This window comes from Elephas maximus, chromosome 1 (genome assembly GCF_024166365.1).
Source record: "Elephas maximus indicus isolate mEleMax1 chromosome 1, mEleMax1 primary haplotype, whole genome shotgun sequence".
Lineage (NCBI taxonomy): Eukaryota > Metazoa > Chordata > Mammalia > Proboscidea > Elephantidae > Elephas > Elephas maximus.
Window position 1 is genome coordinate 171980150 of NC_064819.1, and position 22563 is coordinate 172002712.

Sequence of the window (22563 nt, forward strand, 5' to 3'; positions counted from 1 at the left end):
CTACTTGCTAAAATAGAAAGGGAATAATGGCAAATGTCCAATTTTTCTGCAGGTGAAGACAAGTCCAGCTTCAAACAAGCTTGGTCTGAATTCCTTTAAGACATCTCATTGAGGATATCCAGCAGTCAGATATACAGGTCTGGGACGCAGGAGAGAGGTCTTAGAAGTTGTCAACATACAATACTCAACAAAATCATAAGAATGGATGAAAGCTACTGGGTAAAAAGTAAAATAAAAAAAAAGAAGGCATAGCCTTAAGGAAGGCCAACATTAAGGAAGAAGCAAAGGTGACTCAAAAAAAGAGGGCAGAAGCAAAACCAGGAAATATGAAGCACTTCGGAGGCAAGAGAGGACAGTATCATAAGATGGAGAAAATAGCCAAAATATCACTTAATACTAAGAGATCAAACAAATGAGAATTCAAAAATATAAGCCAGGTTTGGCAAAAGAGATGACTTTAGTGACTTCTGTGGAAGCAGTATGAAAATGTGGCTACAGTAAACTAAGTGGCAGGAAACAGGAGGAAGGCAATGAGCAGATACAACTTTTCCAAGAAGTCTGGCTGAGAAGGGAACACCAGAAGAAGACGGGGTCAACAGAAGATTGTTTGTTTTAGGATAGGACAATGTAAGTGCTGTGAAGCAGGAGCCAGTAGATAGGAAGACACTGAAAGTAAATTAGAGCAAGAAGGCAGGGAGGGGTGGGAGAACATGAGATATCACCAGCTTCCTGAGAAGGCAAGAGATGGGATTCAGAACATAAAGGGATGGTTAGGCCTTGCCTAAGGGGAAAGACACCTCTTTCATTATAACCGAAAGGAGAAGTAAATATATGTGAATACTGATGGTTTTGCAGATTTGGTGACAAAGTTAAGAGAGGTCCTATCTATCTGTGTTTTCTATTTTCTTTGTAAAGTAGGAAGTCAGGTCACTTGTTAAGAGTGAAGGATAAGATCAGGACTCAGAGATTTAGAGTACAGAAGATCTGAAACAGTCATAGCAGAGAAGGGGAGAGACAGCTGAGTAAGGAAACACAAAAGGACTGGTGGGCAATGTTTAAGGTGGTAATATGATAGCCATCTGTCTGTGATTTCCTCCAATACAGGTCACAAAATGCAAAGGCAAATCAGTATCTGTGTTTTTATACTGGATAATCTAAATGAAAAGCAAAAGTTTAAATGAATATAACAGAAACAATAAAAACTAAAAAGTTGCCTAGTTCTTAAAGTTGCTTCCCCAAAATCCCTGCAAAGTAAGACATAATTCTCAATGATCTAAATACAGGAAAAAAGATTTATGTGCAGAGACAACAAATCAAAATACAGAAATATGCAGGAATGTATTTAACATTAATACGACTCGACAGCACTGGGTTTTAGTTATTCTTTTCCAATGGAAACAGAAAATTCCAGAAGACTCTCTGAATATTTAATTTACAAATTTGATATGAGTGGCTATTTTAAAACCTAGTTTCTAAGAAATAAGCTATAAGCATTATAAACATTAAACTACACTCCCATTCACCCTTCCTTACTGCAATCCACCTGACTATAAATGGACTCTTCAGGCCACAGTGACAACCCTGTTAATGTCACCTCACCTGAGCTTTGGGGAATGTCTGGGAAAGAGGTCTATTGGCTCTCAGGTTGTGGTATTTTTTACCAGAATCTTTAAAACATTACCTTTACTATAAACCAAAGTAATTGAAAATATTTTAAAGCTTCATCTACAACTAAGACATATCTGAACTACAACTATATTGGCACCAAAATGCTCACCTATAATTCTAAGACTAACCATTGTTAATGTTTTTGTATATTTTCTTCCTGTACATTTTACTTTATAAAAGTATGTGTGTATGTATGTATTGAAAAAGCAAAATTTGGATTATACCAAATTTTAAACTCTAGTTTCTTGTTTAATATTTATGAGAAGCCTGTCACCCAATATTCTTCAAGTTGTCAACATATAATACTCAACAAAAGCACAAATCATAGTGTGTGAGTTTCTTGTGGGTGATGAATTAGGAACGATTATTAAGAGTAAAAAGAATTACCTAGAAGAGAAAACTACCCTCTTCCTCCTAGTTACCCCAACACTTTTTCCATTTTCAATTTGATTAGAAACAGTTGGAAAGCTTACACTCTAGTTCTCACAATAGCCTTTTCATATTTAGAGAGATCTCATATATGAATGAATACAAGTAACGTATTCTTTACTTGGATTTTTTTTAAATGGAAGGGAGTCAAACAACAGAGTCTGATCTAGAAGTAAACAGACTAAAACCATATTATCTGTCAGTTTTTCCCACTTTGACTGACTGTACATATACACCCTTTGTTTAGATACTATTAGAAATTCACTCAGGGTTAAAAGTTTTAATTAAAACAGGAAAAACTGGTTTGGCAACAGACAAACAATATAGTTACCCATATTACAGAGAAGAAAAGAAAAAATACATCTAACAAATGAAATTCTTCTGAAAATAACTGTGACCACACTTCCCTTTTAACCATGGACGTTTTTCTAACGGCAAAAAATTCTTGAGATTTCCAAAGTTAAAATGACTCAAATGTATATAAGCAAAGGCTGCCAACTTTCTCTGACTTTGTTATTTCAAGAAAGAAAATTCAAAAAGATGATTTAAAACAAAATCTCAACATGAGTCTGAGGAAGTTTTCGTTCACTGAATATGTATTACTTGCACAACACAAGCCAGATGCTGAGGACACACAGAGAAAAATGAAACAGTCCCTGTACCCGAAAAGTTAGTGAACTGGCTCCTTAAGTAGCTTCCTCCAGCAGTCTGACTTCCCACAGCCGGAGCAGGCTGAGGAACAGTGCTGCCTCACAACAGACGAGGGAGAAAGCAAAGGGCAAGCTTTACTCAAATGAAACAGAAAAAATATTCCATCACCACCAATACATTTCCACTTTCCCATATCCCCCCGCGTAAACAATACTATGTATACCTGAGACACAAAAAGAAAAAGCTAGAATAAAGGCAACTTAGAATGTTTTTGTCTCTTTGTCAATAAATAAGCAGGATACTATCATCTCTGACTGACAGATGAAAAAGCTTGGATTATTTATGTGCACTTAGAAAAGGAAAAAACGCACACTAAAATCAGATGATATTTTAAAATCTTTTTTTAGAATAATCCATTAACTCAAACCTACAAGCCTATACACAGCAATTTTATAATACACATCTTTAAGCATATATATTGAATATATATTATCTCAATGAAAATATGAATACACACATACACGTATTCGAATGTTCACTGAACTATAAAATTAGCTGTTAAATAGTGGCAACTCTGGTGACATAGTGGTTAAGAGCTACGTCTGCTAACCAAAATGCCAGCAGTTCAAATCTACCAGGTGCTCCTTGGAAACCCTATGGGGCAGCTCTACCCTGTCTTATAGGGTTGCAATAAGTCAGAATTGACTCAACAACAAGTTTTTGGTCTTTTGTTAAATAGTTGCTTGGAATCGCCTAAATACGACAGAATTATATCTGAACCTATTACTTTCAAAATAACTTCCTGTTAAAAAACATTACATAGCTTATGATTCCAATATCATTTGTTACATGTGCATAAGAAAAAGAAAGTCAAGAAGATTCTATATCAATATATCAACACTGGTTTTTTTCCTTTGGGTGGCAGTATTATAGGGGATTTTTATTTTGCTTTTTTGGCTTATCTTTGTTTTCTAATTTTTTTCTATAATGAGAAAAAATTATGGGAATGTATTAATGTATATAATATATTATAATGGGAATGTATTAATTGTATATGAAATGCTAGATAACAGCCTTCAGGTTCTTAAAGCCTTATTTAAAAAATGGTCAACGTTAAATACCCTATTTACGACCACCAACATACTTACATAGTATGGTTCTGCTTCCCTTTCAGTTATCTCATCCTGATACAGTGTGAAGCAAGTTGGAATTCGTCCAAACCACACATCTCGAAGCACATCTTTGTCATCTGTCATTCTTCCAGTGGTTAAAGAGGTACATATAGGCTAAGTTCTTTTTTCAACTAAAGCCAAACTGAAAATAAAATAAAGTGCGTTAGTCAGATCCTTGCAAGGATGAATGAACCTGCTAGAAAGCAAAGAAAGATTATATGGGAAAATAAATGCCACCAAAATTATTCACTTCAAAAAATTGTGTAACTGGTATTCTTTGGAGTAAGTGCAAATATCAGTTCAGCAAATTCTAAATGCAGAACTGTTATTTATTAAAAAGATCATGGAAGTAACCAATTCAAAATTACATACGCTAGTGTACACAAGCAATGAACCACTGCCAAAGTGAAACTTTACTTGCATGCTTCTCTCAAACCTCAGAAGACTAACACTTATCTAAAGTGAACACTTCACCTATGCTCTAATGCTCTGACACAGCCCAGCTCCAAAGAATCTTATTTCCATGCCCATCCAATATATTCAATCTACTTCAGATAGTTCTGTCTCTCTGCCTGTAAAAATACATGTGTAGTATCTTGGAAAAGTCTCTCTATAAACCTATTACCCATTCTAGATTCCATCCTGTCCACAATTTGATCTCCCCAATATTTCCAGTCTTATTTTCTACATTTCTTTATAGTAACCCCCTAGCAAAAGAGACTCCCAAAACACCTTGCTGCGTCTATTCCCTTTGCTTAGTATGTTCTTCTCCCACCTATTCAAATCCTACCCACTTTGAAAATTCAGCTCTCAATTCTCTGCTCCAATGAAATAAGAAATGTTTCTATTCTGTCCTCTTAGAATATTCCAAATACCATAAATATAGCAAGCACTAAATCTGCAAACTGAAATATTCTGGGTATGGTAAAGGGGCATGCTTTTGACGTCTGTAATATCCAAGTGTCTTCCAGAACTAATACTATACGACTAAATACCACCACAGTGAATGCTGAAATAAACACTGTTGATAATAAATGCTTAGAGTTAACTCAATAGTGGCACCTGGATACTGAGATTCAATACCCTTCTACTTACCCAAATAATATTTCCCATCTTTCAAAGGCTAGCTAATTCATAATTTATCATAATATATACTGTGGAGACACTATGTAACCATATTAGTTTAGCCAAACATCAATTATTAACATCAAATTACCCAAGGAGCTTGTTTTCTCTTTTTTCTTCCACTGACGAATACCATGTGCATTAAGACTGCCATAAATAAATTAGACGGAGAGAAAAACTCAAGTAGAGTTCTGAACTTTGCATCACTGTATTTAAAAAATATATTCATAAAAGTTATTATTTCAAGCAAATGATACATGCATTCAAACTGCGTAGAATTCCACCCTGACAGTCTACTATGCCAGGAATGACAACTTGAAGAGAAATGGTGTTGCATTCATCATCAAAAAGAACATTTCAAGATCTATCCTGAAGTACAACGCTGTCAGCGATAGGATAATATCCATACGCCTACAAGGAAGACCAGTTAATACAACTATTATTCAAATTTACGCACCAACCACTAAAGTCAAATATGAATAGAAGATTTTTATCAGCTGCTGCAGTCTGAAACTGATCGAACATGCAATCAAGATGCATTGATAATTACTGGTGACTGGAATGCAAAAGTTGGAAACAGAAGAAGGATCCATAGCTGGAAAATATGGCCTTGGTGATAGAAACAATGCAGGAGGATCGAATGATAGAATTTTGCAAGACCAACGACTTCTTCATTGTATATACCTTCTTTCATCAACATAAACGGCAACTATACACATGAACCTCACCAGATGGAACACACAGGAATCAAACTGACTACATCTGTGGGAAGAGATGATGGAAATGCTCAATATCATCAGTCAGAACGAGGGCAGGGACCATCTGTGGAACAGACCATCAATTGCTCAAATGCGAGTTCAAGCTGAAACTGAAGAAAATCAGAGCAAGTCCACGAGAACCAAAATCTGACCTTGAATATATCCCACACCTGAATTTAGAGACCATCTGAAGAACAGATTTAACACATTGAACACTACTGACTGAAGACCAGATGAGTTGTGGAACAACATCAAGGACATCATCAGTGAAGAAAGCAAGAGGTCACTGAAAAGACAGGAAATAAAGAAAAGACAAAATGGATGTCAGAGCAGACTCTGAAACTTGCTCACGAACATAGAGCAGCTAAAGCAAAAGAAAGAAATCATGAAATAAAAGAACCGAACGAAGATTTCAAAGGGTGTCTCGAGAAGACAAAGTATTATAATGGTACGTGCCAAGAGCTGGTGACAGAAAACCAAAAGGGAACAACATGCTCGGCATTTCTCTAGCTGAAAGAACTGAAGAAAAAATTCAAGCCTCAAGTTGCAATAATGAAGAATTCTATAGGGAAAATATTAAACGATGCAGAAGCATCAAAAGAAGATGGAAGGAATACACAGAGTCATTATACCAAAAAGAATTAGTCGATGTTCAGCCATTTCAAGAGGTAGCATATGATCAGGAACCAATGGAACTGAAGGAAGAAGGCCACGCTGCTCTGAAGGTATTGGCAAAAAACAAGGCTCCAGGAATTGATGGAATATCAATTGAGATGTTTCAAGAAACAGATGCAGCACTGGAGGTGCTCACTCGTCTATGCCAAGAAATATGGCAGACAGCTTCCTGGCCAAATGACTGGAAGAGATCCACATTCATGCTTATTCACAAGAAAGGTGATCCAACCGAATAGAGAAATTATAGAACAAAATCATTATTACCACACGCAGGCAAAATTTTGCTGAAGACCATTCAAAAACGGCTGCAGTAACTGGGAGCTCCCAAAAATCAAACACCTATGCTTATCCAAGGACTTCACCAAAAGAGTAAAAAGACTACCTACAGACTGGGAAAAAGTTTTTAGCTATGACATTTCCGATCAGCTCCCGATCTCTAAAATCTACATAATACTGCAAAAGCTCAACTACAAAAAGACAAATAACCTATTAAAAAAGGGGCAAAGGATATGAATACACACTTCACTAAAGAACACATTCAGGTAGCTAACAGATACATGAGAAAATGTTCACGATGATTAGACATTAGAGAAATGCAGATCAAAGCTACAACGAGATTTCATCTCACTCCAACAAGGCTGGCATTAATCCAAAAAACACAAAATAAGAAATGTTGGAGAGATTGGAACACTTCTACACTGCTGGTGGGAATGTCAAAAGGTACAACCACTTTGGAAATCGATTTGGCGCTTCCTTAAAAAGCTAGAAATAGAACCACCATACGACCCAGCAATCCCACTCCTCGGAATACATCCTAGAGAAATAAGAGCCTTTACACGAACAGATGTATGCACACCCATGTTTACTGCAGCACTGTTTACAACAGCAAAAAGATGGAAGCAATCAAGGTGCCCATCAACGGATGAATGGATAAATAAATTACGGTATATTCACACAATGGAACACTACACATCGATAAAGAACAGTGAGGAATCTGTGAAACATTTCATAACATGGAGGAACCTGGAAGGCATTATGCTGAGTGAAATCAGTCAGTTGGAAAAGGACAAATATTGTATAAGACCTATTAAAAGAACTTGAGAAATAGTTTAAACTGAGAAGAAAACATTCTTTTGTGGTTAGGGGAGGAGGGAGGGACGGGAGGCGGAGAGGTGGGTATTCCCTGATTAGATGGTAGATAAGAACTACTTTAGCTGAAGGGAAAGACAACACACACTACAGGGGAGGTCAGCACAGTTGGACTAAACCAAAAGCAAAGAAGTTTCCTGAATAAACTGAACACTTCGAAGGCCAGTGTAGCAGGGGCAGGGGTTTGGGGACCATGGTTTCAGGGGACATCTAAGTCAACTGGCATAACAAAATCTATTAAGAAAACATCCTGCATCCCACTTTCAAGAGTGGCGTCTGGGGTCTTAAACGCAAGCAAGCAGCCATCTAAGATGCATCAATTGGTCTCAACCCACCTGGATCAAAGGAGAATGAAGAGCACCAAGGACACAAGGTAATTACGAGCCTAAGAGACAGAAAGGGCCACATGAACCAGAGACTACACTGTCCTGAGACCAGGAGAACTAGATGGTGCCTGGCTACAACCGATGGCAGCCCTGACAGGGAACACAACAGAGAACCCCTGAGGAAGCAGGAGAGCAGTGGGATGCAGACCCCAAATGCTCATAAAAAGACCAGACTTAATGGTCTGACTGAGACTGGAAGGACCCCGGTGGTCACAGCCCCCAGACCTTTTGTTGGCCCAGGACAGGAACCATTCCTGAAGCCAACTCTTCAGATATGGATTGGACTGGATAATGGGTTGGAGAGGGATGCTGGTGAGGAGTGACCTTCTTGGATCAGGTGGACACTTGAGTCTATGTTGGCATCTCCCGCCTGGAGGGGAGATGAGAGGGCACAGGAGGTTAGAAGCTGGCGAAATGGACACGAAAAGAGAGAGTGGCGGGAGAGAGCCGGCTGTCTGATTAGCGGGAGCGTAATTGGAAGTAGGTAGCAAGGCGTATATAATGTTTTTATGTGAGAGACTGACTTGATTTGTAAACTTTCACTTAAAGCACAATAAAAATTATTAAAAAAAAACGGGAGGCGGGGCCAAGATGGCGGACTAGGCGGAGGCTACCGCGGATCCCTCTTGCAAAAAAGACTCGGAAAAACAAGTGAATCGATCACATACATAACAATCTACGAACCCTGAACAACAAACACAGATTTAGAGACGAAGAACGAACAAATACGGGGAGGCAGCGATTGTTTTCAGAGCCTGGAGCCAGCGTACCAGTCAGCGGATTTTCTGGAAAAACTAGTTTCCCAGTGATGGCTCGGAGACAGCAGTCCGTATCAAACCACATAAAGAAGCAGACCATGACGGCTTCTCCAACCCCCCAAACAAAAGAATCAAAATCTTTCCCAAATGAAGATACAATCCTGGAATTATCAGATACAGAATATAAAAAACTAATTTACAGAATGCTTCAAGACATCACAAATGAAATAAGGCAAACTGCAGAAAAAGCCAAGGAACACACTGATAAAACTGTTGAAGAACTCAAAAAGATTATTCAAGAACATAGTGGAAAAATTAATAAGTTGCAAGAATCCATAGAGAGACAGCATGTAGAAATCCAAAAGATTAACAATAAAATTACAGAATTAGACAACGCACTAGGAAGTCAGAGGAGCAGACTCAAGCAATTAGAATGCAGACTGGGACATCTGGAGGACCAGGGAATCAACACCAATATAGCTGAAAAAAAAATCAGATAAAAGAATTAAAAAAAAAGAAGAAACCCTAAGAATCATGTGGGACTCTATCAAGAAGGATAACTTGCGAGTGATTGGAGTCCCAGAACAGGGAGGGGGGACAGAAAACACAGAGAAAATAGTTGAAGAACTCCTGACACAAAACTTCCCTGACATCATGAAAGACGAAAGGATATCTATCCAAGATGCTCATCGAACCCCATTTAAGATTGATCCAAAAAGAAAAACACCAAGACATATTATCATCAAACTCGCCAAAACCAAAGATAAACAGAAAAATTTAAAAGCAGCCAGGGAGAAAAGAAAGGTTTCCTTCAAGGGAGAATCAATAAGAATAAGTTCAGACTACTCAGCAGAAACCATGCAGGCAAAAAGGGAATGGGACGACATATACAGAGCACTGAAGGAGAAAAACTGGAGCCAAGGATCATATATCCAGCAAAACTCTCTCTGAAATATGAAGGCGAAATTAAGATATTTACAGATAAACACAAGTTTAGAGAATTTGCAAAAACCAAACCAAAGCTACAAGAAATACTAAAGGATATTGTTTGGTCAGAAAACCAATAATATCAGATACCAGCACAATACAAGGTCGCAAAACAGAACGTCCTGATATCAACTCAAATAGGGAAATCACAAAAACAAACAAATTAAGATTAATTAAAAAAATAATAATAACAATACACATAACAGGGAATCATGGAAGTCAATAGGTAAAAGATCACAATAATCAAAAAGAGGGACTAAATACAGGAGGCACTGAACTGCCATATGGAGAGTGATACAAGGCGATATAGAACCATACAAGTTAGGTTTTTACTTAGAAAAATAGGGGTAAATAATAAGGTAACCACAAAAAGGTATAACAACTCCATAACTCAAGATAAAAGCCAAGAAAAACGTAACGACTCAACTAACATAAAGTCAAACACTATGAAAATGAGGATCTCACAATTTACTAAGAAAAACGTCTCAGCACAAAAAAGTATGTGGGAAATGAAATTGCCAACGACACACATGAAAAGGCATCAAAATGACAGCACTGAAAACTTATTTATCTATAATTACGCTGAATGTAAATGGACTAAATGCACCAATAAAGAGACAGAGAGTCACGGACTGGATAAAGAAACACGATCCATCTATATGCTGCCTACAAGAGACACACCTTAGACTTAGAGACACAAACAAACTAAAACTCAAAGGATGGAAAAAAGTATATCAAGCAAACAATAAGCAAAAAAGAAGAGGAGTAGCAATATTAATTTCTGACAAAATAGACTTTAGACTTAAATCCACCACAAAGGATAAAGAAGGACACTATATAATGATAAAAGGGACAATTGATCAGGAAGACATAACCATATTAAATATTTACGCACCCAATGACAGGACTGCAAGATACATAAATCAAATTTTAACAGAATTGAAAAGTGAGATAGACACCTCCACAATTATAGTAGGAGACTTCAACACACCACTTTCGGAGAAGGACAGGACATCCAGTAAGAAGCTCAATAGAGACAGGGAAGACCTGATTACAACAATCAATGAACTTGACCTCATTGACTTATACAGAACTCTCCACCCAACTGCTGCAAAGTATCCTTTTTTTTCTAGCGCACATGGAACATTCTCTAGAATAGACCACATATTAGGTCATAAAACAAACCTTTGCAGAGTCCAAAACATCGAAATATTACAAAGCATCTTCTCAGACCAAAGGCAATAAAACTAGAAATCAATAACAGAAAAACTAGGGAAAAGAAATCAAATACTTGGAAAATGAACAATACCCTCCTGAAAAAAGACTGGGTTATAGAAGACATCAAGGAGGGAATAAGGAAATTCATAGAATGCAATGAGAATGAAAATACTTCCTATCAAAACCTCTGGGACACAGCAAAAGCAGTGCTCAGAGGCCAATTTATATCAATAAATGCACACATACAAAAAGAAGAAAGAGCCAAAAGCAGAGAACTGTCCCGACAACTTGAACAAATAGAAAGTGAGCAACAAAAGAACCCATCAGGCACCAGAAGAAAACAAATAATAAAAATTAGAGCTGAACTAAATGAATTAGAGAACAGAAAAACAATTGAAAGAATTAACAAAGCCAAAAGCTGGTTCTTTGAAAAAATTAACAAAATTGATAAACCATTGGCTAGACTGACTAAAGAAATACAGGAAAGGAAACAAATAACCCGAATAAGAAACGAGAAGGACCACATCACAACAGAACCAAATGAAATTAAAAGAATCATTTCAGATTACTACGAAAAATTGTACTCTAACAAATTTGAAAACCTAGAAGAAATGGATGAATTCTTAGAAAAACACTACCTACCTAAACTAACACATTCAGAAGAAGAACAACTAAATAGACCCATAACAAAAAAAGAGATTGAAACGGTAATCAAAAAACTCCCAACAAAAAAAAGCCCTGGCCCGGATGGCTTCACTGCAGAGTTCTACCAAACTTTCAGAGAAGAGTTAACACCACTACTACTGAAGGTATTTCAAAGCATAGAAAATGACGGAATACTACCCAACTCATTCTATGAAGCCACCATCTCCCTGATACCAAAACCAGGTAAAGACATTACAAAAAAAGAAAATTATAGACCTATATCCCTCATGAACATTGATGCAAAAATCCTCAACAAAATTCTAGCCAATAGAATCCAACAACACATCAAAAAAATAATTCACCATGATCAAGTGGGATTTATACCAGGTATGCAAGGCTGGTTTAATATCAGAAAAACCATTAATGTAATCCATCACATAATTAAAACAAAAGATAAAAACCACATGATCTTATCAATTGATGCAGAAAAGGCATTTGACAAAGTTCAACACCCATTTATGGTAAAAACTCTTACCAAAATAGGAATTGAAGGAAAATTCCTCAACATAATAAAGGGCATCTATGTAAAGCCAACAGCCAATATCACTCTAAATGGAGAGAACCTGAAAGCATTTCCCCTGAGAACGGGAACCAGACAAGGATGACCTTTATCACCGCTCTTATTCAACATCGTACTTGAAGTCCTAGCCAGGGCAATTAGGCTAGACAAAGAAATAAAGGGTATCCGGATTGGCAAGGAGGAAGTAAAGTTATCACTATTTGCAGATGACATGATCTTATACACAGAAAACCCCAAGGAATCCTCCAGAAAACTACTGAAACTAATAGAAGAGTTTGGCAGAGTCTCAGGTTATAAAATAAACATACAAAAATCACTTGGATTCCTCTACATCAACAAAAAGAACACCGAAGAGGAAATAACCAAACAGTAGCCCCCAAGAAGATAACATACTTAGGAATAAATCTTACCAAGGATGTAAAAGACCTATACAAAGAAAACTACAAAGCTCTACTACAAGAAATTCAAAAGGACTTACTTAAGTGGAAAAACATACCTTGCTCATGGATAGGAAGACTTAACATAGTAAAAACGTCTATTCTACCAAAAGCCATCTATACATATAATGCACTTCTGATCCAAATTCCAGGGTCATATTTTAAGGGGATAGAGAAACAAATCACCAATCTCATATGCAAGGGAAAGAAGCCCCGGATAAGCAAAGCACTACTGAAAAAGAAGAAGAAAGTGGGAGGCCTCACTTTACCTGATTTCAGAACCTATTATACAGCTACAGTAGTCAAAACAGCCTGGTACTGGTACAACAACAGGCACATAGACCAATGGAACAGAATTGAGAACCCAGACATAGACCCATCCACGTATGAGCTGCTGATATTTGACAAAGGACCAGTGTCAACTAATTGGGGAAAAGAAAGCCTTTTTAACAAATGGTGCTGGCATAACTGGATATTCATTTGCAAAAAACTGAAACAGGACCCATACCTTACACCATGCACAAAAACTAACTCCAAGTGGATCAAAGACCTAAACATAAAGACTAAAACGATAGAGATCATGGGAGAAAAAATTGGGACAACCCTAGGAGCCCTAATACAGGGCATAAACAGAATACAAAACATTACCAAAAATGATGAAGAGAAACCAGATAACTGGGAGCTCCTAAAAATCAAACACCTATGCTCATCTAAAGACTTCACCAAAAGAGTAAAAAGACCACCTACAGACTGGGAAAGAATTTTCAGCTATGACATCTCAGACCAGCGCCTGATCTCTAAAATCTACATGATTCTGTCAAAACTCAACCACAAAAAGACAAACAACCCAATCAAAAAGTGGGCAAAGGATATGAACACACATTTCACTAAAGAAGATATTCAGGCAGCCAACAGATACATGAGAAAATGCTCACGATCATTAGCCATTAGAGAAATGCAAATTAAAACTACGATGAGATTCCATCTCACACCAGCAAGGCTGGCATTAATCCAAAAAACACAAAATAATAAATGTTGGAGAGGCTGCGGAGAGATTGGAACTCTTATACACTGCTGGTGGGAATGTAAAATGGTACAACCACTTTGGAAATCTATCTGGCGTTATCTTAAACAGTTAGAAATAGAACTACCATACAACCCAGAAATCCCACTCCTGGGAATATACCCTAGAAATACAAGAGCCTTCATACAAACAGATATATGCACACCCATGTTTATTGCAGCTCTGTTTACAATAGCAAAAAGTTGGAAGCAACCAAGATGTCCATCAACGGATGAATGGGTAAATAAATTGTGGTATATTCACACAATGGAATACTACGCATCGATAAAGAACAGTGACGAATCTGTGAAACATTTCATAACATGGAGGAATCTGGAAGGCATTATGCTGAGCGAAATTAGAGGCAAAAGGACAAATATTGTATAAGATCACTATTATAAGATCTTGAGTAATAGTAAACCTGAGAAGAACACATACTTTTGTGGTTACGAGGGGGGGAGGGAGGGAGGGTGGGAGAGGGTTTTTTATGGATTAATCAGTAGATAAGAACTGCTTTGGGTGAAGGGAAAGACAACACTCAATACATGGAAGGTCAGCTCAACTGGACTGGACCAAAAGCAAAGAAGTTTCCGGGATAAAATGAATGCTTCAAAGGTCAGCGGAGCAGGCGCGGGGGTCTGGGGACCATGGTTTGAGGGGACTTCTAAGTCAATTGGCAAAATAATTCTATTATGAAATCATTCTGCATCCCACTTTGAAATGTGGCATCTGGGGTCTTAAATGCTAACAAGCGGCCATCTAAGATGCATCAATTGGTCTCAACCCACCTGGAGCAAAGGAAAATGAAGAACACCAAGGTCACACGACAACTAAGAGCCCAAGAGACAGAAAGGGCCACATGATCCAGAGACCTACATCATCCTGAGACCAGAAGAACTAGTTGGTGCCCGGCCACAATCGATGACTGCCCTGACAGGGAGCACAGCAGAGGACCCCTGAGGGAGCAGGAGATCAGTGGGATGCAGACCCCAAATTCTCATAAAAAGACCAAACTTAATGGTCTGACTGAGACTAGAGGAATCCCGGCGGCCATGGTCCCCAGACCTTCTGTTGGCACAGGACAGGAACCATCCCCGAAGACAACTCATCAGACATGAAAGGGACTGGTCAGCGGGTGGGAGAGAGATGCTGATGAAGAGTGAGCTAATTATATCAGGTGGACACTTGAGAGTGTGTTGGCAACTCTTGTCTGGAGGGGGGATGGGAGGAGAGAGAGAGAGGGAAGCTGGCAAAATTGTCACGGAAGGAGAGACTGAAAGGGCTGACTCGATAGGGGAAGAGCAAGTGAGAGTACGGAGTAAGATGTATGTAAACTTATATGCGACAGACTGATTGGATTTGTAGACGTTCATTTGAAGCTTAATAAAAGTTAATAAAAAAAAAAAAAAACAGCTGCAGCAGTATATCAACAAGGAACTGCCAGAAATTCAAGCTGCCTTCCGAAGAGGATGTGGAACCAGGGATATCATTGCTGATATCAGAGGGATCCTGGCTGAAAGCAGAGAATATCTCAGAAGGATGTTTACCTATGTTTTATCGACTACGCAAAGGCATTCCACTGTGTGGATCATAACAAATTATGGATAACATTGCAAAGAATGGGGATTCCAGAACACTTCATTGTGCTCATGAGGAACATTTACATAGATCAAGAGGCAGTTGTTCAGACAGAATAAGGAGATACTGACTGGTTTAAAGTCAGGAAAGGTGTGCATCAGGGTTGTATCCTTTCACCATGCCTATTCAATCTGTATGTTGGGCAAATAATCCAAGAAGCTGGACTATATGAACAAGAACGGGGCCTTGGGATTGGAGGAAAACTCATTAACAACCTGCATTATGAAGATGACACAACCTTGCTTGCTGAAAGTGAAGAGGACTTGAAGCACTTACTAAGGAAGGTCAAAGACCATAACCTTCAGTATGGCTTGCACCTCAACATAAAGAAAACAAAAATCCTCACAACTAGACCAATGAGCAACATGATGATAAACAGAGAAAAGACTGAGGTTGTCGAGGATTTCATTTTACTTGGATCCATAATCAACAGCCATGGAAGCAGCAGTCAAAAAATCAAACGACGCATTGCATTGGGTAAATCTGCTGCAAAGGACCTCTCTAAAGTGCTGAAAAGCAAAGATGTCACCTTGAAAACTAAGGTGCGCCTGACCCAAGCCATGGCATTTTCAATTACATAATATGCATGTGAAAGCCGGACAACGAATAAGGAAGACTGAAGAAGAACTGACGCCCTTGAATTGTGGTGTGGGCAAAGAATATTGAATATACCATGGACTTTCAAAAGAACGAACAAATCTGTCTTGGAAGAAGTACAACCAGAATGCTCCTTAGAAGCAAGGATGGTGAGACTGTGTCTTACATACTTTGGACATGTTGTCAGGAAGGATCAGTCCCTGGTGGAGGACATCATGTTTGGCAAAGTACAGGGTCAGTGGAAAAGAGGAAGACCCTCAATGAGGTGGACTGACACAGTGGCTGCAACAATGAGCTCAAGCATAACAATGATTGTAAGGATGGCACAGGACAGGGCAGTGTTTCGTTCTGTTGTGTACAGGGTCTCTATGAGCTCGACGGCACCTAACAACAAGGCTTCAAATGCAAACAACATACTCAATTTCAGCATTCTGCAGAAAATTCCTAAATTTACAAATCATACGAAATTAACTCACTGATAATAGGCAAGACTTCAGGATTATATTAATAGCTTGCTCTTTTTAAATAAATATATTAGTGGCAGGGAATAATGAACTCTGGGTTCGTAGCAAATCTAAAATTCTATCTAATATAAAATTGGTAAGTAGTGGTTTCTATAACCATGATACACATCCACTTAATTAATCAACAGCTTCGACTGACAGATTCCTCTCTTGCTCACAAAGAGAAAACAACTTGAGGCAAAAAGCTCCTTTCCTGACAGACTTCATGAACATTTAACCATGATTTCAGGGTTGAAACGTCACTACTGATAACTACATTGTATGATTTTTCCTTCTCAGGAGAAATGGGTAGAAAATACAATGCAAAAGGCAATTCAAAATTAAAGTGGTTACAATCACCTAAGAGAAGGCATCTTTAGAAGTTCTTCCTTCTCCCCAGCTACTCTCCTCTCCCAAGAAGAAATAATAATCTGACTGGTCAGATTCCAGGGCACCGTTTGAGCTGGGTTTATTAACAGCCAGGGATCATCATAAAGCAAGATATGATGCATACAGGTATGCCTCTTTTCTCCCTCCTCTACGCTGCCAGGTGGGAATACACTTGATCATCCTGTTCTTTCTTTCTCTGGCATTCTCTTCTGCTTGTGTCAACAACAGTAAAAAGAAATGGCCATTGTCTTCCTCTTATTTCTGGGAAACCCTCTCTAACAGTGATATGAGTTTAGGCTTACAGGAAGGGAGAACACCTCAAGACTCCAACTACAAAACCCATTGCCACTGAGTGGATTCCGACTCACAGGGACCCTATAGGTTAGAGTACAACTGCCCCATAGAGTTTCCAAGAAGTGTCTGGAAGATTCGAAATGCTGACCTTCTGGTTAGCCACCAAGCTCTTAACTACTATGCCACCAGGGCTCTCTCAGCTACAGGCTTGGGTTTTAAAGTCCTGTGTTCCAGCCCAGTTTACCAGAGTTATGCAGTGGGGTTTTAGGTGTTAAAAAAAAAGGGTGAAAGATAAAGTGGTACCTTATTTCCCATATACCATTAACTCTCATGTACACATTTCTTGTAGGACCTAAACAGCTAAAGGTATAATGCAGGTAGAGTCAACAAAAATTTTGCAAAACAAGTTCTGAAAACCAGATTTATGAAAACTGCAAACAAGGCTACTTACTGCCTCAAAATACACAAGCCCAAATATATAGGATTGTAAAATGTTAACCTTTTAATATTAATAAATATTCATCTATGAAGAATTATGTAAGTAAGAAAGCATCTCCCTGAATACACGTAACTAAAAAAACGTATAAGAAAAACTGATACGCGAATAAAGAAAACAACGCGCATGTTCAACACTCCTTGTAAAGAGAGGCAGAAAAACAAAAATTAACTCTCGAGAGGCACTACAGTGTGGGGATTAAAAGTGTGGACTGTGGAGCTAGACTGCCTGGATTTGAAACCTAGCTCCACAATTTACTATGTGACCTTAGGTAAGTCACTTAATTCTGTGCCTCAGTTTTCTCATCTGGAAAATGGGAATAACAGCATTTATCACATAAGAGAGAGATGAGAATTAAAATGAATTAATCCTTAAAACAGTAAATACCACTGTAGCTACCACTATAATTTACAAACATAGCAGAGTATGACTCAAACATTCAAAAGTTATAAAGATTTCATGAGCAAAGAATAATCACAGGTACTACATAATATAAACAAGATTCTTTTCTTAAACTTTATTTTGTTGTTGTTGAGAATATACACAGCAAAACATATACCAATCCAACTTTTTTCTACATGTACAATTCAGTGACATTGATTACATTCTTCAAAACATACAACCATTCTCACCCTCCTTTTCTGAGTTGTTCCTCCCCCATTAACATAAGCTCACTGCTCCCTAAGTTTCCCATCTGTGTAGCTGTGGTCACTTTGATCCTACATAGATAGTTCTTAAAAGAGCATAATGCTCAAGGCAGACATTTTTTACTAGTTAAGCTAAACTATAATATAAACAAGAATTACGAAAGGAAATCAACAGCTAAAAACTTAGGTGCTGAACACAGCTAGCAACACTCAATACAGAGTCAAACATTTAATAGTTTGATATGCTGAGCTCTGTGGCAAGTGCTCAGGGAATACAAAAAATAATCAAAATAAAACCCGAGTTGTTGCACAGAAGGTATTATCTCTAAATCTACTAATCATATTATGTACTTTTATGTCATTTCCATGGCTTTGCTCATGCTGGTGGTTCCTTGCCCCAGAGTAGCCTTCCCCATCTTGTCTTCTAACATGGTCACCCTTCAGGACCTAGCTCAAAACAGTCTCTCTTCTATGCACGACTCAGGCAGAATTAATAGATTCCACTGTGTTTCCTCATTACACCTTCATCTTTACTACAGCACTTACAAGCTTATATGAAAAATGTTTATTTGCCAGCACACTGCGATGCATTCCCTCGAGGAAAAGGATCATGTCTCGCTCATCTTTTTATCTCTGGTACATGCCACAGTGTCTGGAGCACATTAGGTGCTCAAAACATGTTCACTGAATTTGAATTTAGTTGGAAAGACAATGTATAAAGGCTAAATTACAGAACCAAACAAAATTCCAAAAAGTGAGGCGAGAGCAGGTCAGATTAGGTAACAATAATTAGATAATAATGTATTCTGCTTTAAATATCAAGTAACTCCAGAAACACTGTACATATTACATTTTCTCACACTTGATGCACACAGCAAACCTATATGTTCCCATTTTACAAATAATGAATTTGAGATGGGGAGGTTAGACGAATTTTCTAAAATCTTGTAGCTGATAAACAGCAGAGCCAAAACTAGAAGTCACATCCTCAGCCAGATCTCCAATCTCATATTCTTTCCATCATACTATGCTCACTATCAAAGTCCCTTCTAACTCCAAAATGACCACGGTTATAACTAAATGTTACTTTGTAACAGCTTTCATAAGGGGAAGAAAAATGAAGTGAAATGTTAATACAACCTATAGGGCTCAAGTAAGAATTCTTAAAGGTACAGAACTTGAAGAATAGATAGAATATAGACAAAGAGACGAAGACAAATAGTCCAAGCAGGTAAAAATAGCATCAGCAAAGGCAGGAGGTGGGCAGAAGCAATGTGTATGCCAGCTTTTTAAAACCCTTTGGGTTGGAGCAGTAGTAGATAACGAAAGCACCGACAGTGTAACATGTTTTACTCTGGCATGGGACCCTAGGCAAGTCACTTTACTTCCTAAGTCTCAATTTTCTTACCTCTGAAATGGAATTAGTAATACTCAATTCATCAGGTTGTTCTGGGGAAAAAAAAAAAAAAAAAATCTATGTCTGATACAGTGCTGAACACATGTTAACTGCTGAGAAATACCATGATTAGTCCTTTGGTGCCAAATCTGTAAAATGAGACTAGACATGAAGCACACCAAGTAGAAGATCGTGGAGCTCTCAATTTTAACCAACGGGCCTAAAGAGTCTGTAAAGTTTTATAATCGGGAAATAAAAAACAATTATCTGGTAGCAGTACACTGAAACAGAGCCTAGTCAGAGAGGCCAGCAAAGAAGCAACTAAAGCATGAAGTAATGACTGCCTCACTAGAGTGGTGCAACGACTTGATACAAAAAGATATGAGTCTTTCCAAAAAGAATAAATATAACTTGGGGAAAAGCTGTTAAGGGATAAAGAACAATTACAGAGAAGATCTGAATGCTGACAGCAGGCAATACAGTAAGGGGTGCTGGAATCAGAATTACGTGGATTTAAACTTTGACTACCACTTATTAGCTGTGTGTCCTTGGACAACAAACTTGACCTCCCTGAGCCTCGTTATCTGTAAAATGAAGGTAATTCCAATTCACGAGTCGCTTCCAATTCGTGGTGACCCGTGTGTCAGAGTAGAACTGTACTCCACAGGGTTTTCAGTGGCTGATTTTTCAGAAGTGGACCACCAGGCCTTTCTTCCGAGGCACCCCTAGGTAGACTCCCCAACCTCTTTCAGTTAGCAGGTAAGGGCATTAACCATTTGTATCACATGCAGGGACTCCCAATTTCACAGGCTTGTTTAGTTGGGTGTTTAGCACACAGTAACCATCCAAATGGTATATGTTGTTAATATATGATTTCCCTATGCTTCCATGGCCCCTCTGCCTGAACACTCTTCCTCTCTTATCCCTCTGACCAACTCTTAATCCTCTTTTAAGACTGAGTTTAACATCAGCTCCATGGGAAGCTTTCCCCTTGGCAGCATCCGGTCTAATTACTTCTAGGAGAGCACTTACTAGAAAGTATTGCAGTTACCTGTTTATTTTATCTCTTTCTTGGCCCTTCCCACACTGAACTTGGAATTATTTGAGAACAGCAACTGAATCATATTTACCTTTGAATCTCTAATATTACCATAATTAGTACATAGCAGACTCTGAAATGTTTAATAACTGAAAAAATAGATAAATCCAAAAAGTATACTAGCTTCTTAAATGTTTCTACCTAAACTTGTTTCCAAATCAATACAACTGTGATTTAAATTCAACGAAGATCAGTATTTTAGAAATACAGTTTATCCTCTCCTACATACACTACACCATCATCACATCCATCCAATTTGAAGGCAATGTTTTGCAAGCATAGAAATCCCAACCTATGAAGCAATCTATTAGAAGCAAGCTTCTTGAGGCACGGGCTATGTCTTCTTGACTCTGTATTCTCTGCATTTAGATCAGTGCCTGAAACAGAGTAGGTGCCCAGAAATGTTTGGTGAACAATACAAGTCATTTAGAAAAAGACAGAGAGGGGTATGATTTAAAAATATATACGTAATGCATAATTAACAGTCCCTTTCACACTCCAAGAAAGGCTAACCTAGTATCTGAAGCTATTTTGCGGACCAAAATCCCCAACTACCTGGAAATTACTTAAAATATCAAATATCTACTAGAAGTAAATTTTTAAACATCTAGAAATAATAATCTATGCTGGCTGGCCTCCCTCTGAATTCACTAACCTCAAAAGTGGGCCCTGAGTGCTGCCTGGCATTCCTACATTTCCCTAGTCCATTTATTCTCCCACCGTCCTAGATCGCTATTTCATACCTCTCTTCCTCATTTTTACACCTCCTTTCTTCTTCTCTCTCAGCTAATGGTCTTGCTTCCCATTTCCTTCTACCATTTTTACCATGTTACAGCAGATCAGTGTTTCTTAAGAGTTTAACTGAAAAGTCTCCAGCCTTCACGGGGGAGGAAGGGGTGTTAAGGGCCCCACAGCTCAGTCCTTGAACCACTCCCTAAGGGATCTCTCTTATGGCTTCGTTGTTGCTGTTAGGTGCCATGAGTTCTAACTCACAGGGACCCTACCCACAACAGAATGAAACACTGCCCAGTCCTGTGCCATACTCACAATCGTTATGCTTGAGCCCACTGTTGGCAGCCACTGTGCCAATCCATCTCATTGAGGGTCTTCCTCTTTTTCGCTGACCCTCTACTTTACCAAGAAGGATGTTCTTCCTGATAACACGTCCAAAGTATGTGAGACATAGTCTCGCCATTCTTGCTTCTGATGGTATGGCTTTAAAACCACTTATATTTTAACAATTCCCACATTCACATCTTCAACTCAGATTTCCCTACTGTACTCTAGTTTCGTATCTACTACTGCATATTGATACATCCGTTTGGAAATCTAATAGCATCTCAAATATAATGCGTTCAAAACGAACATGGTTTCAGATCTTCTCCCCATTCCTCTTGTGGTCTTCCTCATCTTAGTAAGAGGCAACTCCATTCTTTAGTTAAAAACTAACTGCTGTCGAGTCAGTTCCAACTAATGGCAAGCCCAATGTGTGTCAGAGTAAAACTATGCTTTATAGGGTTTTCAATGGCTGGCTTTTTGGAAATAGATCAACAGGCCTTTCTTCTATGGCACCTCTGGGTGGACTTGAACCTCCAACCTTTTGGTTAGCAGCTGAGTGCATTATTAACCTTTTGCACCACCACAGGGACTCCATTCTTTAGTTGCTCAGGCCATAAATCTTGTTGTAATCCTTGATTCCCCCTCCGCCCCCCGTATACCTAAGGCCTGTAGCTTAGAAACCTCCACTATTACCGAGCAGCCCTGGTGGCGCAGTGGTTAAGAATTCCAGCTGCTAATCAAAA

The 22563-nt window shown here is 38.4% G+C and overlaps 1 protein-coding gene across 4 annotated transcripts in view; it reads right to left on the bottom strand.

Annotated features, from left to right (window-relative positions):
- Positions 1-22563, bottom strand: part of ATG5 (autophagy related 5) — a 226154-nt gene that overhangs the window by 201644 nt on the left and 1947 nt on the right. For 3 of the 4 annotated variants that reach the window (XM_049898369.1, XM_049898352.1, XM_049898379.1), the window contains exon 2: positions 3897-4062. In XM_049898369.1, the coding sequence (XP_049754326.1) occupies positions 3897-4004 (108 nt within the window). In that variant the 5' untranslated portion in view covers positions 4005-4062. Of the gene's footprint in view, positions 1-3896; positions 4063-19674; positions 20813-22563 lie in introns of those variants that run through there. The other variant, XM_049898361.1, reaches the window with a different exon arrangement.